General features: G+C 34.7%; 2 protein-coding genes across 2 annotated transcripts; one reads left to right on the top strand and one right to left on the bottom strand.

The window, feature by feature from the left end:
- Positions 1–397: 397 nt before the first annotated feature.
- Positions 398–3,201, top strand: LOC108860445 (uncharacterized). Its single transcript, XM_018634355.2, has 12 exons — positions 398–716; positions 821–894; positions 982–1,065; positions 1,158–1,238; positions 1,326–1,406; positions 1,567–1,659; positions 1,830–2,009; positions 2,082–2,149; positions 2,252–2,303; positions 2,514–2,567; positions 2,673–2,765; positions 2,852–3,201. Exons 1-12 carry the CDS (start codon positions 587–589, stop codon positions 3,008–3,010), a joined length of 1,149 nt encoding a protein of 382 aa, XP_018489857.1. The 5' UTR covers positions 398–586; the 3' UTR covers positions 3,011–3,201.
- Positions 3,202–3,742: 541 nt separating this feature from the next.
- Positions 3,743–5,264, bottom strand: LOC108842476 (ethylene-responsive transcription factor RAP2-13). The gene has a single exon (XM_018615782.2). The coding sequence runs from the start codon at positions 4,817–4,819 to the stop codon at positions 4,025–4,027; it is 795 nt and encodes a 264-aa protein (XP_018471284.1). The 5' UTR covers positions 4,820–5,264; the 3' UTR covers positions 3,743–4,024.
- Positions 5,265–14,661: the final 9,397 nt, after the last annotated feature.

Here is a 14,661-nt window from a genome sequence, read left to right as displayed (position 1 = left end):
AATCAACACATTTTACTTTACTAACATATACCCATATTATTTCACAAAATTAACCACTTATAAATAATACAGTGATATATAAAAACTTTTAAGGAACATGATGAATTGATATGTATCACAAAACTCGGCATTAAATAACATATGATTTAACTAAACTTTTAAAAATAAAATCACAATATTATTGAAAATAGTATACTTTTCCTTTTATAGTGGTTATCAAAATTAAACGAGCGTCATGGTTACAAATGCGAATTGGACTCATAAACTAGGCCCAATTGATAATCAGAGCCCAATAACAAAACGACGTCGGAGCAAAAGCGTAAAGCACGGCTCCGTCTTCAGATTTTCTTCCTTAATTTGGAAGAAGAAAAATCCGAGAAAATAGAGAGAGAGAGAGAGAGAGAGAGAGAGAGAGAGAGAGAGAGAGAGAGAGAGAGAGAGAGATCCTGGTTGATGCAATCTAGTAGAGGTCAATAGAGAGTCAGCTGATTGATTACCCGCTGAATCCTCTCCTTCTCCCGTTGAATCAACTAAAAAAGCGAAAACCCTAGAGTAGCTCGAGATACGAGGGGGGGGGGCGTGAACGATGAACAGGTTGAGGAATCTGGACGCTTACCCTAAAATCAATGAAGATTTTTACAAGCGTACACTTTCCGGTGGTGTCATCACCCTCGCTTCTTCCATCGTCATGTTCATTCTCTTCTTCTCCGAGCTTCGTAAGTCCTTCTCTCACCTCCAAAGTAGATCAAACAGTTTGTAGTTGAGGAAGCAATGCTCGAATTTGATAAAGTTCCTGATTTTTATTATTTTTGGGTTTTAGGGCTTTATATGCACCCGGTGACGGAGACTCAGCTCCGTGTGGATACAACAAGAGGAGAGAAGCTACGCATCAATGTAAAATCATTTAACTAGTTTCTGTCAAGAAAGCGTTTTTTTTTTTTCTAATGAAACTTAGCATTAATACACACAAATATGTTGCAGTTTGATGTAACATTCCCAGCGCTTCAGTGCTCCATTATTAGTATTGATACTATGGATATCAGCGGAGAGAGGCACCTCGATGTGGTATGTCCTGCGTCCTCCTGGATCCTTTTTTTACAGCTACGTGTACTGTTTTTCTGATTCTTACTAAGCCCGTTTATATATTTATATTGTAGCGGCATGATATCTTTAAAAGAAGATTAGACTCTCACGGCAACGTCATCGAGGCAAAACAAGGTGGAATTGGTCATACTAAGGTTAGTTTTTCAATTGCTCTTGGGCCCTTTCTTTTTAAGAAGTTGATTTTTTTTAAATTACCCTAAGTATTTATCGTTTTGGTCCAGATTGAAAAGCCTTTACAGAAACATGGTGGAAGGTTGGAGGACAATGAAAAGTATTGCGGTTCCTGTTTTGGAGCTGAAGAGGTAATAAGCAAATTCCTTATTAAATCTGTCGAATAATGTATTTCACTTTCAGTGATGATTCAATTATTTTACATTCTTTTAGTTTCTTCTGTGTTTTGATGAAATGTTTTTGATCATCTTTACATATTTGTTGGTTTGTCATTCTGAACACATTTTACAGACGGATGATGCTTGCTGTAACTCATGCGAGGAAGTTCGTGAAGCTTACCGAAAGAAAGGTTGGGGTCTCTCTGACCCTGAATCAATCGACCAGGTATGTGTATACATTGGGTTGATCTTGTTACTTAGCTTGAAGAAAGTAGGCATGTCTTTTAGGTGTTAATCTTGATATAGATATAAAGATTAAGCATGGATGGTCTTTCGTCTCTCAGCCATCTTCACATCTAGATTGTATGATAATTTTTACTCATATTTCCATGTCAGTGTAAAAGAGAAGGCTATGTGCAAAAGGTGAAAGACGAAGAAGGTGAAGGTTGTAATGTTCACGGTTTCGTTGAAGTCAACAAAGTCGCTGGGAATTTTCATTTCGTTCCAGGACAAAGCTTTCATCAATCAGGTTTTCAGTTTCATGATATGATAATGTTCCAGCAAGGCAACTACAACGTAAGTTAAACTTTCCATTCTTGGTTCAATCTCTCTTTATATTAGCTTATAATTCTCTCTGCCACTATACAGATTAGCCACAAGGTCAACCGGTTAGCGTTTGGGGATTTTTTCCCCGGTGTAGTCAACCCTCTAGATGGGTATAGTCTCCTTTCTATATCCCAACCCATTTACACAGAGCCTGTTATCGCTTTCCAATCACCTTATTATTTTTGAATCATTCTCTTTGGTTCTCTTTTCAGTGTGCAGTGGAATCAGGATAAACAGAATGGCGTGTACCAATATTTCATCAAGGTTTGTCCCTAATATTGTTACTATTTAGATATCATTCTAGAAGAGGTATCTGTGAGGTTCCTAAATGGCTCTCATCTTTAGCTTAGTTTACTGATAGATAAGTATGGAGGACAATTGAGGAAGGCTTGTTCTCCATTTAGTTTAGCTTTCTGCGTACTAGAGAGAGAATTGTTTGAGTATAGAGTGATAAAGAGATGTGGGATTGTGCAGGTGGTACCAACCGTATACACTGATATTCACGAGAAAACTATTCAGTCAAACCAAGTGAGGAAGCTACATCTCCAAATCTCTGTTTAAAACCCACCTTTTTTTTTTTTTGCTTGTTTGAAAAGATGTAAACAATTGTTTTTGGGTTTGTTTTGGCAAAAGTTCTCTGTGACAGAACATTTCCAGAATGCGGAAGCAGGTCGTATGCAATCCCCACCTGGTGTTTTCTTCTACTATGATCTGTCTCCAATTAAGGTCTGTTTTGTTTTGGTACTAATAATACTAATGAATCTTTTATCTTTTCTAAAACCATTTAATTTTGATTGGTTTGTTTTGAATAGGTGATATTTGAGGAGCAGCATGTGGAGTTCTTGCACTTCCTAACAAATGTTTGTGCTATAGTTGGAGGTATCTTCACGGTATCAGGGATCGTGGATTCCTTCATATACCATGGACAACGAGCAATTAAGAAGAAAATGGAGATTGGTAAATTCAACTGAGTTTTGTTTTATGTTATACTATATTATTCTCCTTTACACCTTGTTGGTCAAAAGACTGGAGAATCTCAGAATGGGTTTTTACAGTTAGACATTAGGTTTGAGAATGTTGCCACAACTTTGTACTCTTTTGACTTTCGATTATGTAATCTCTCTTCCTCTGGCACAAGGTAAAATGATGTTGTGTTCTTCTATCTCCGGTTCATACGAAATGTTTTTTTTTTTTAACTTCCTACCATCGTCTGAGCTCATCTTTGTAAAAGTACACTTAAAAAACTTACTGTATACAAGAACGTGACTGCACATGAAAAACAAAATTGTGTTCTTTAGGAACAACGGTTTGATATAGGACTGCTTACAATGAGAATTTTTTTTTCCTTTTCTTGAATGAGAAATAAAAAGTTTTACAGAATAATATTCATTTCATAGTTGAAAACTGAAATTAAAAGGACACTAGGCGTGATTATGAAGTTAGCCTTTCGTGGTCACAAAAGGTATGGTGAGTGCGCTATCTTTTTATCATAAGAAACTCTACTTTTTTCCTTTTGCGTAAATTTAATTTCGCTATTAACAAAAGCTAATCATTTTCTAATCTGCATTAATGAATTAATAAAATTTGTAGTACTATTTTTCTACATTGGAGAGAGCATCTAATTCCACGTACACGTATTACAATCAGATGAAATAACGCAAGTATTTTTTTTATTACAAAGTACGTATTTTGGTCCAATTGAGTTCTGTAAGAAAAAAAAGACTTGGAATTAAGACAAAGGTAACACAACAAAGTACATAAACAAAATCTCGCACGGTGTGAAGCACGACAAAAAAATCCAGCTTCCACCGACGCAGAGACGTAATAATAATTTACATCAAAGTACATCCACTTATTAATAATAATAACACAAAAGGACCCCAACACCTAACTGTGTCTCAATGCAATGACCAAAAACTCTATCGCAGAGACCTCTAGTTTCCTAAAATACCCCTACGGCATCCCCTAATTTACAAACACAAAACCTAAGCCGACAGAATCGAGTCCCAGTCGATCTCGTACGACGGATACTTCTCCAACGCGAAGTTCACGTTCCACGTCTGCTCCCCCTCCTCCTCCGTATCAACGAACGTCAAATCCGACAACGGAGACCCGTAACTCTCCGTCGACGGCGGAGACACAACGTTAGAGTAATCCTCCGGTTTGACTTCCTCCGGCTGTTTCCCGGCGGTGACGGTGGACGAACGTCTGCTCTTCTTCTTCTTCGCTGGCTTCTGCGTCTCGGCCAAGCTCTGGCAGATAGCTTCGAGCTTATCGTCGACGGGGGACTGGAGAGGCTGGTACTCGCCGAACTCTCCTCGGAGATTCGGGAAGTTGAGCCGAGCGAAGTCGCCGCGGAGCTTATACGCGGCCTTGTCGTAGGCCAGCGCGGCTTCCTCCGCCGTGTCGAAGGTTCCGAGCCAGAGGCGGGTTCGGTTCCTGGGTAGACGGATCTCGGCGACCCATTTTCCCCAGTGACGTTGCCTCACTCCTCTGTACAGCTTCGTCGGTTTAGGCGGAGAACCGGTTTGCTTCATGGTAACCGGTTTAGGGCTGAGATGGTTTGAGAAGGAGTGTGTCTGAGTAGACCCGAGGTGGTACGACCCGTATGGAATCGGTTGGGTTAAGCAGACGTCGGGGTAAGACGCAAACGCAGACGCGGGTGAATCGGTGGAAGGGCTTTTGATAAAAGGTAAAAGCGCTTCCATTAGTTCACCACCGAATGGATCGGTTTTTTGTTGAAACGTTTTGTTGTTGTAGTAATCCATAGTAGTTGCCATTATATATTTTTATATATAAAAGAAAAAAATTGAATTCGGAAATGATAGAACGAAGAGATTTGAAAATAGACAACCTCTTTGCAGATCCGAAAGGAGGGAAATAAAAATAATACCCTCACAGATTTAAAACAAAAACAAGAAGATCAATAATAAAAAGATTGATCACTCTGTTCTGAAGATTTTAACAGATACAAGATTAAAGAAAATCCAGTTTCAAAAGTTTACTTTGTTGTGTAGTAATCGATCAAAACCATTCAAACACAAGCCTACAAATCGATTTTCTTTTTGAAAATATAAAACAGATATGGTTCTAAGGGGGAATATGCACAGAAATATAATTCAGGAGAAAACACACAAGAACAGGTTCTTATCTATTGCACTCAAGATTTTTTTTTTGGGTAAGTGATTTACTCTCAGCCTCACCGGTATACTTATCTCATGAGCTTTTGCTCTCTTTATATAGGAGGCGTGGCGTGTCCTCTCGTTTTTTTATTTCTTGTATTCTTCCTATTTCTCCAATTTATTAATCTGAAATACGTCTCATACATTATTTCGTTTTTTACTTTCATACATTGAATATTCCTTGTTAAAGACATTGCCTGTTGACAGAAAATAAATAAAAAGTAGATTTCAAGCAGCGTTTTCAAAATCAGAGATATATTTATACTATTTTATAAAATTTTAGAATTTGTAAATTTTACTAGAAAATAAATTTAGAAGCTTTTCTATTAGTATTTCGAAAAAGAGTTATTCTATTATAGTGCTTAATGTTCAAGAGTTGTTTTAATATCGATCCAAGATTGTAGTTTAAATGATTGATCACGGACCTACGTATAATCCAGTTCAGATTTGATAAAGAATTTGTTAACTAAAATCTAATAAAATTCTGTGATAATTTAATCTAAAACCCAATAATATAATAATCATTTTTTTTCATTAAATAACTCATATTATTTAATATTATATAAAATTGAAAAATGTATTTTTTTAGACATTGATGAAATTTTTATAATGTCATTTAAAAATGAAAAAAATGGTAATAGAAAAAGGAAAATTTATTGATATGACAATATTAGTTTCTTTTTGTTATTCAATAACTTATGATAAATTTGTATTTTTATCTATTTTGATCTAAAATTTAATTTTATGATAAATTTTAAAATATTTTTTGAACATTCAAAATTAGCATATCAGTATTTGTATTCTATTTTCCTTTCTGAAATAGACTATAAAGTAGACTTGTTTAAATGATATTTTATTTATTTAATAATTGTATAAAAATGAGTTAACTCTACAAATAGAGTAACTCATTTATTATTTGTTTATCTTTCTTTCTCACTATAAAATATATACCATTAAAATAAAATTATATTATAAAATTAGTATATTTTGATGAGTAATCATTAATGATAGTCTTCTACTCCGGTGATATTTTATTTTTGAATCAAAATTGGAATGAAGAATTAAAAAAATAGTATATTTATAGAATAAACTTCTTTTTGTTGTATTATAGAGTGAAAATAGTTATTATTAGAATATTTTTAATCTAGATTTTTTTTTTTTTTGATAATCATCTAGATTTTATTTTAGCGTGAAAACATAGTATTATTGGAAATTGTTTGATGCCGTGATGCCGAATGTGACGCACGTAGACTTGCATGATTGTTAATAATTCTGGTAATGATGATGATCGTCGTAATGGGTGGTTTAGACTTTTAGTTATTAGATTAATAAATCAGACAAGTGTAAAAGAAGGCTCTAGAGCATTATAATGGATGGCTGAGAACTCCTCAAACATCATTAGCATATTCTATTATTCTTTTTAATTAGTAGTATTAAACTTTTAATTATCTTACGATATCATGGAGTCACGTAACTTCATTTGTTGCTTCGTGTACAATCAATATGGCATTAATCTGCACATATTGCAAGATTGAGACTACGGTGCCGTAATTTCGTAGTGAATATTATTTGACATTGCAAATTACTTTGGTAGCGTATTCACTTAGCCATTCCTAAATACAACAAACGTTTTGTTGATTAATAGTCTAGTGGATGTGATGCTACATACTATTTCTGATCTAACAATAACAATAGATAATATGACTCTAATATGATTTCGAATCAGATGCAGAAACCAGGAAGAGATCAAAGATGGAACCCTATTTGTCATCATTTAATTATCTCTCTCTATTTTTTTCTTAAAAATCTCCTTGTCTGAACAGTCAATGACAAGTATTTTATATTTAATTTCATTTTTTACTTGTAAATATAATTTTCTGTAACGATCACTTTACTAAACTGTTCATTATTTAAAATTTAAATTTACAGAGTTAAATAAGATCAACCAGCTCGATCGCTAGAGTCAATTGGTTGTTGCAGAAATTTTTCTCATCAGGTCAAAGTCTCTTTTTTTGTCACATAGGTAAATAATCTGGTTCGCGGGTGAGTCTACTTCGGTCGTCAGGTTAGTTTGAATTGTTATTGTTATTGTTATTATTATTATTATTATTATTATTATTATTATTATTATTATTATTATTATTATTTTACAACGTTGCGGAAAAATCATGTTATTAAATTATTTATAACGAAAAAGAAAACTAGTGAAAAAGAGCTGTCATGATAACTTTATAAAATCGAAGGGAAGACGCGTAGAAGGGGGCGCCCATGTGTATAGCTCGTGGCCGTGTTACCAGTTCACCATTACGATGCGGATTGATTTTCATCATTTCAACTATCATCACCTATTTGAATTTCATGCATTTTAGTGTATATAGTACTTCGTCTGTTTCGTAATACATGAAGTTTTGATTCAATGTACAAACATTAAGAAATTTGTCTTTTTAAAAATAATTTTAAAAATATAATTTAAAACTTATTCAACCAACTACAAAAATTACTGTAACATCTAAATGATTACACAGTTTCCAACAAAATTAAAAATAACACAAAAAATCAAAACAACATCTATTTTAAAATAACAAAAACCTTCTAAAATATGATCTATTATGACACTGTAAACCCGAATTCAACATCTATTCTAGTATATTATTTACTTAATTAATTTTTACTTGTTTTATTGCTTCTGTGACACTGCAAACCCGAATTCAAGACACGTCTAGTTAGTTCACGAGTGATATTTTTAGCTCGCGAATGATTATTATACAGAAATATCATTTTAGTTTAATTTATTTTTTACCCTAAGTTGCATGAAATATATGTCTTGAGATGATTATAATTTCTTGAGTTATTCGTAACGTTCACAAGGATATTTTGAAACTCAGCCATACCTGACTTTGGAGGGATAGAATCTTTCCGTAGTTAATTTCTAATTTTCCAAGTATAGTCCCATGCCAGTTTAGGAGAATGATGATAACCTATAGAAATGCTATATATTTTAACAGTTCTTGATGTTCCTTGTAAACATATTACTATGAGTATGAAGTTTCTTGCTTGATGACCCTTGTTGTAAAAACTGTGAACTGAGTAGAATCGTCAAGTTACTCGTTTATAGTTATATACATTTATACGCATAGAAAAGAAAGAGGAAAAGCAACAATATCTTAAGTTTTAGCTGTCCTTACGTATAGTGTATGGTAGTAAAGCTAAGTATAAGCAAATAGTCAACTACAAAAATCATCACTCAAGTTTTAGCTGTATTTATACTTGACAGCCTTTTGCCAACTTTTTCTTCTGTCTTCCTTTCTTTCACTTTTTTTTTCCGTCAAAAGTATATTAAAAGATCCAAAGACCATAAAACAAGAGATAAATTCATTACAACTCGAATCCACGAGCCCATTAAACACAAACGACTAACTACAAATACATTGGGCTTAAAGTCACTACCGACACAAGCCCACATGTTCCAAACCCGAGACCACTACTGACACAATCAAGAAAAATCTTCCACGTGTTTTGATCCTCCGCATCGCGGAGACATGCGTCACGCCCTCACCATCCCGACCAACACCGCTACACCTCACTGTCGACAGACACGCCGGAACCTCCGTTTCATCGGCATACGCCTGATCTCATTCCGGAAAATGCCGGAGGCTGTAGCTACAAACACCTTTGCTTCGCCTGAATTTTTCACGGTTCATCGAGGCTCATTCGAGATCTCATCCATTCCAAAGCCATCGAAATCGCCATCTTCAAACACAAACCCTTCTTTTTTCAGAGAGTTTCAATCGGAACCCGAGATCTCATCCTGAGAAGAAGCGGAACCCCATCCACACAGAGAGCCACCAAAACAGAAAACACCAAACCCTAAGACTACCTCCATCAAAGAATTCTTACAGGTTATCTAACCATTATAAATATTAAAAAAAATTGAAACAAGAAAGAGAAAGTCAGAACCGGTGTGTTGCAGAGAGGTTTTAGGAACGGGATCTAAAATTCAAAAGCCAAATAGCTTCTTTCTATTGCACAGATATTAAAAAGAAAAAAATAATTTAATTATTTGAACCAAAATTATTATAATACTATTATTTTACTTTTTTGCATACTCAAATAGAAGTTCAAACGATGGAGGTGATCTAATAGAACCGCAGCCGTCTATAATAAGACTAGATGACGCGGAAGTTAAAGTCGACCGTTCTCCTTTAGTGGAAAAGAGCCACACCGAAAATAAAAACCGAACGTCTACCGCGAAAAAGATGCGATGCCGGGAACACAAGCCGAACACCCACCGCGAGAAGGGTGTGATGCTGGAAACAGATGAAAAAACACTTACAGTGACTGGAGAGAAGGTTAAAACAAAGGCCGGGCCCGACGGTGGCTGTGGAATCCCACACCGTCTTCCTTTCTTTTACTATTTTCTTAATCTTCAGATATTTAATAATAAAGTTATGACTTTCAAGATCTCTGACATTTTGAAACACTTTTTTGGAGTTAAATGACTGACATTTTAAAATTATTCCTAGACTTGTCTATAGTCGTTTGAAACCTTAGATACAGTGAATCTAAATCAAGTAATATTACTAATACATGTCACCTCTCAATTGATTGTTGCAGGAATATTTTTAATCAAGTAAAAAAAAGTAGATTCGGATGGTGCTAGTGGATCCGATGGCTTTCTGGCATGAACTGCGCATGTGTCCTCTTCTTTACACTTTTCAATTTTAATGAACGTAACGCGGTTTGCGTCTAACGTATCCATTTCGTCTGTTGAAGTCCAACGACCGTTAATAATCTGCCACGTGCCCGTAATTTAAGGTCCAGTTTATACTGTAGTCTATCTATCTCAACGTGACGTGGATTCCACTTATGTCTTGTGGCCACTTAAGTTTTTTTTTTTGCCTAAATGGCCACCTTTTTTTTTGTTTTGCCATCTTATATTAATAAGACCCAAAAGACCAAATGAGCATAAATTACAACAAAACCCGAGAAAGCAGAGCCCATTAAACAAAACAAAAAAGCCCACAGGCTACCGAACAAACCAAGTCCAAATAAAAAAAGCGATCCACACGACACCAACACTGCTCCACGTGTTGAAACCGACCACGAAGACACACGTGTTGCAACACGCAGAGTCACCATCTCCACCGCCTGGTCATCGCCGCCGGGGCCGCTACCCAAAACTCCACCAGAAACACGAGCCACCGATTTCAATTCCAACTGAGACTCGTCGCTGATACATCAAGACAAATAATCTCCGGATTCAACCGGGACACCACCAGGACCACCGAACGCCATTTCCAACGACTGTATTGGAAATATCGGGATTCGGGATCAATACAGATCCACTGCAGCTTCGGAAATCATCAATCGAAGTAATTAATAACTCAACCGAACTCGGCCATCAAACACAACGCGACCACCATCACTCAGCTTGAGCACTTCCATGGAAACGAAAACCGGCGACCACCACCGTGAAGGAAACGGCGCAGTCCCAGAGTCTAAAAGCCAGATATCCATCTAAAGGAGATGCGATACTGGAAGCTAAAAGAAAACGACAAGCGGCTCAAGGGAACCCAACTATGCCGGAATAAACACGAGACAAAAAAAAACAGGAAACAAAATCTAGGGGAGCCGGACCGGCGGTGGCTTTAGGAACCAAAACCGCCGGCCGGAAACAAATCTCACGGTGGATGTGCTAGAAAGAAGACAGATAGTTTAGGTCTAGAGAGAGAAGACTTTTCTTTTCTTAAATGACCACTTAAGTTTTGAAGAGCTTTTATTATTGTGGCAATGATATTTTCTTACCTTTTTTTTGCCATCTTATTAATATAAAAGGGTTAAAGCCCAAAAAGATACATATATTGATATTGGGTCTGAAACAGAACAGAACCCAAAACATTTAAGCAACTACACACGAAGCCCACGAAGCTAACATTTCAAAGCCCAAAAACGGAAAAGAAACCCAATCCCCACCGCACTCCATCTCTACGTGTTGATACACGAGACTCAACGAAGACACGTGGTAATCGAGACGACATCTTCTCCACCGCTTGAAACCGTCGCCAGAGCCGTTGCACATCGCTCCACCAAATCACCGGAATCATAGGATTTCCGGACACACGAACTAACACTGTTTTCACTCACAGAAAGTCAACACGGGAAATTGACCACCGGTCTCAACCGGGAACTCAAACGACCACCGAAAAACTCCACCAACAACAGTATCGGGAAGTAAAAGATTCAGTAGTTTCTACACCTCCTCCTCGTCTCTGGAGAGAATCAATCGATTTAGTATCGAGATCTCGTCCAAGACAGCTATCACCACATATGAATCGACACCAGACACCGTGTTACAGCTCGAGCACTCCCAAAAAAACCATGAAAGCCGGCGACCACCGAAGAAGAAACGGCACGGCCCCAAAGTCATACGCCGGTCATCCACCGAACAGTAGGTGTGATACCGGAACTTAGACGACGACATGCAGTTCCAAGGAACCTCCACGCCGGAACGAGAACTAAGCAAGACTATAAACATAAAACTATAAACGCAGGAAGCCGGACCGACGGTGGCTATAATAGCCAAGACCGTCGGCCGGAAAACGTGAAGAACAGTCGGCGAAAGTCTTAGAGAGAAGAAGGAGAAAAAAGAGAGGAGAGAGAACTAGTTATTTAATTATTCCCCGTCAGACTGTTTACTTTATTTGTCTATTGATTTTTTGATATTTTCTTACCTAATTCAACTTATAAATTGTAATAAAACAGAAAACAGGAATTATATAAGTAGACAAGTTGATAAAATACAAATGCACGTGAGAATGTGTACTTGGGGTGAAGTGAAATGACAAAATAGTTTAACCTTTTTATTTTGTAATATCGAAAAGAAGGTGTCGTCACTTTAAGAGGAGATGCACGTTGTTTTGTGAGTAAAAGAGGAATCGCATGTGAAATTTAGGTGATCTGTCTCCGATATTTGCATGATTTTATGGTCCATTGTATAGCTATTAATTTGGTAACTATTCGGTAGACGAAAGAAGTTTGGTGCCGATGATATGGTTGAGGTCGTACAGTAATTTTTTTTCTAATTAATAATATTAAGACAATAAAATTTTATTAATTTAACAAACTATTAATTTATACAAAGTTTCATTTGCAAAACTTTTACTTTAGAATATATTTATTATAAAATAAAAATAGTTGGATTTTGTCGTATATTATATTATTAAAAAAATTTGACTTTTATATTATTTTTATACTATTTGGTGAATATGAAATATGTTTCATAGAGTTTAAATTTAGTTTTAGATATAGTTCTACTAATTTTTATTAAAATATATTGAACTATTGAGAAAAATAAAGATAAAATTTCATTGAAAATAGAACCAAATAATACAATGTTTTATTTATACTTATATAAACCTTATATATATATATATATAATTATGATTTTAGTGAAACTATGTATTTACACATGATCTTCTAAAACATTATTATTTTATTGTTTCATCGATTTGTATTATATTTTGAATTGATATAAATTAGGAACGAAAAAATTATTGATTTAAATATGTTTGTTAATTTATTGAGTATTAATTTATGAAATTTATATTGTATCTCGTAACATGTACGTTGAAGATATCGCTAATAAAGTCTAGAACATCATAATCCAATGGTAAAGACGGATTTATTTAGAAATTAGTTTGGGTCCTTCTATAAATTCATGATACATCAAATTAATAAAAAAATGATATTGCTAATGAATCAATTAGCCAAACAAAGTCTTGGTGTTGGTTTATTTTTTTTCTTTTAAAGCGTTCTTTCGTTGATTTGATTACATGTCGTCGCTGTTCTGACTTTTAAAAGCACTTCTCACATTAATCTTCTACCTACATATATGTATATATGTGTATGAATATGTAGATAATAATATTTAACTGTAGATATTTTGAAGAAATTCAACCGAAAATTTTTACTTTAAAGAAATTTCAGTTGAATTTTTTTAACTTTAAAATATCCACAATTAAGTAATATATATATATATATATATATATATATATATGTATGTATGTATATGTGTGTGTATTTTAGAATTCCAAAAAGAGTATTTTCCATTCAACATGCTTTAAAGGTTGAAATATGAGGACACAATTTACCATCCATGAAAGAATTGTTTCACTTTATCTCATGGTTTTGAAAATTGGACTGGACCGGCTGGTCGAATCGTAATTCGCTCTTCAAACCGATTCCAAGTTGTGTTTAAACCAGATTTGAGTTAAACCCGGTGAACCCGGTTAAAAACCGGTCAAACTTGCTAAACCCGGTAACCATGTTCGATATTAAAATCTGGTTTTCTCAAATTCAAGTTAATAAAAAAACTGTAAATTTTTAAAAAAATTTATAAAAAATTCATTTTTTAAAAAATATTTTTCTAAATAGATTAGTTTTCATCATATTTTATATTAATTTTGAATCTTCATTCATTTTCATATCATTTTTAGATTTTAATAATGATATAAATTATATCAAGATAATTTTATAGTCATACTTATTACTTATATATATAATTAAAACTCGGTTGAACCGATCCGACTGTCGACCCAACTACAATGCTGATTCAGTACCCGGACCTGTTATCAGTTGCTATCACAGGTTCTTTTTAATACTTTCTGCCATTAACCTAACAATTTCCATTGCAAAAGTTTTGTAGAGTTCACATATTCCAGGGAAAGAAGTTATCAGAAGAAATTGAAGACTCGTCAAAATGATTCATGCATTATTTAATACTGTTGATAAAGCATCTTTTGTCGTAAGAAAACCCATCTTTCTTCATGTCTGTGATTTTGTTTTTGTCGATTAGAGTAATTTGTCTGAGTTTTACTCTTGATCTTGCTTTCAGTAAATCTTATGAATTTTTTTTGGGAGATGATGAATACTCTCTGTATATGTCTGCTTATGTTTTCGAAATGATCTGATTATTGATTGACTTTGTGGTTTGTTTGATTTTTCATAGTCGTAGAATGCACTGCTCGAGTTTGCGAGAGAGGTGAAGACCAAAATAACAAGTTGTGGGCAAGAAAGAAGAGGCCCCAGTCTATTTTTTTTTGTCAACTCCTCCAACTGATTTAACTTTTGTTTTTTAAGTTTTAGGACTGAGCAATTACCATACTGTCCAACCTATTTAAACTCATTTTTTCACTGATAAAACTGAATTCACATTTAAACCCATATCAAAATAAGAACTAATTACATTTGTATTTTTTAAGTAATGAATCGGTAGGATTTATCAATAGGGTTTATCGGAGAAAAACACATCATGACTGATGGTTTTAAAAACAACTAGGATTGTCAAATAGATGGGTTTGCCCACAATAGACTGTGTGCAAAATATAATGGACCAGTTTTGGATTTCTTATTTTGATATGGGTTTAAATGTGAACTAGATT

Source organism: Raphanus sativus, chromosome 1, assembly GCF_000801105.2.
Source record: "Raphanus sativus cultivar WK10039 chromosome 1, ASM80110v3, whole genome shotgun sequence".
NCBI classification, from domain to species: Eukaryota; Viridiplantae; Streptophyta; class Magnoliopsida; order Brassicales; family Brassicaceae; genus Raphanus; species Raphanus sativus.
This window is presented reverse-complemented; position numbering and strand designations above follow the sequence as displayed.

Coding starts and splice junctions, on each gene's coding strand:
- LOC108860445 (XM_018634355.2), top strand. CDS start 587: ATGAACAGGTTGAGGAATCTGGACGCTTACCCTAAAATCAATGAAGAT. Junction 1,239..1,325: donor GTGGAATTGGTCATACTAAG/GTTAGTTTTTCA, acceptor GTTTTGGTCCAG/ATTGAAAAGCCTTTACAGAA. Junction 2,766..2,851: donor ATGATCTGTCTCCAATTAAG/GTCTGTTTTGTT, acceptor TGTTTTGAATAG/GTGATATTTGAGGAGCAGCA.
- LOC108842476 (XM_018615782.2), bottom strand. CDS start 4,819: ATGGCAACTACTATGGATTACTACAACAACAAAACGTTTCAACAAAAA.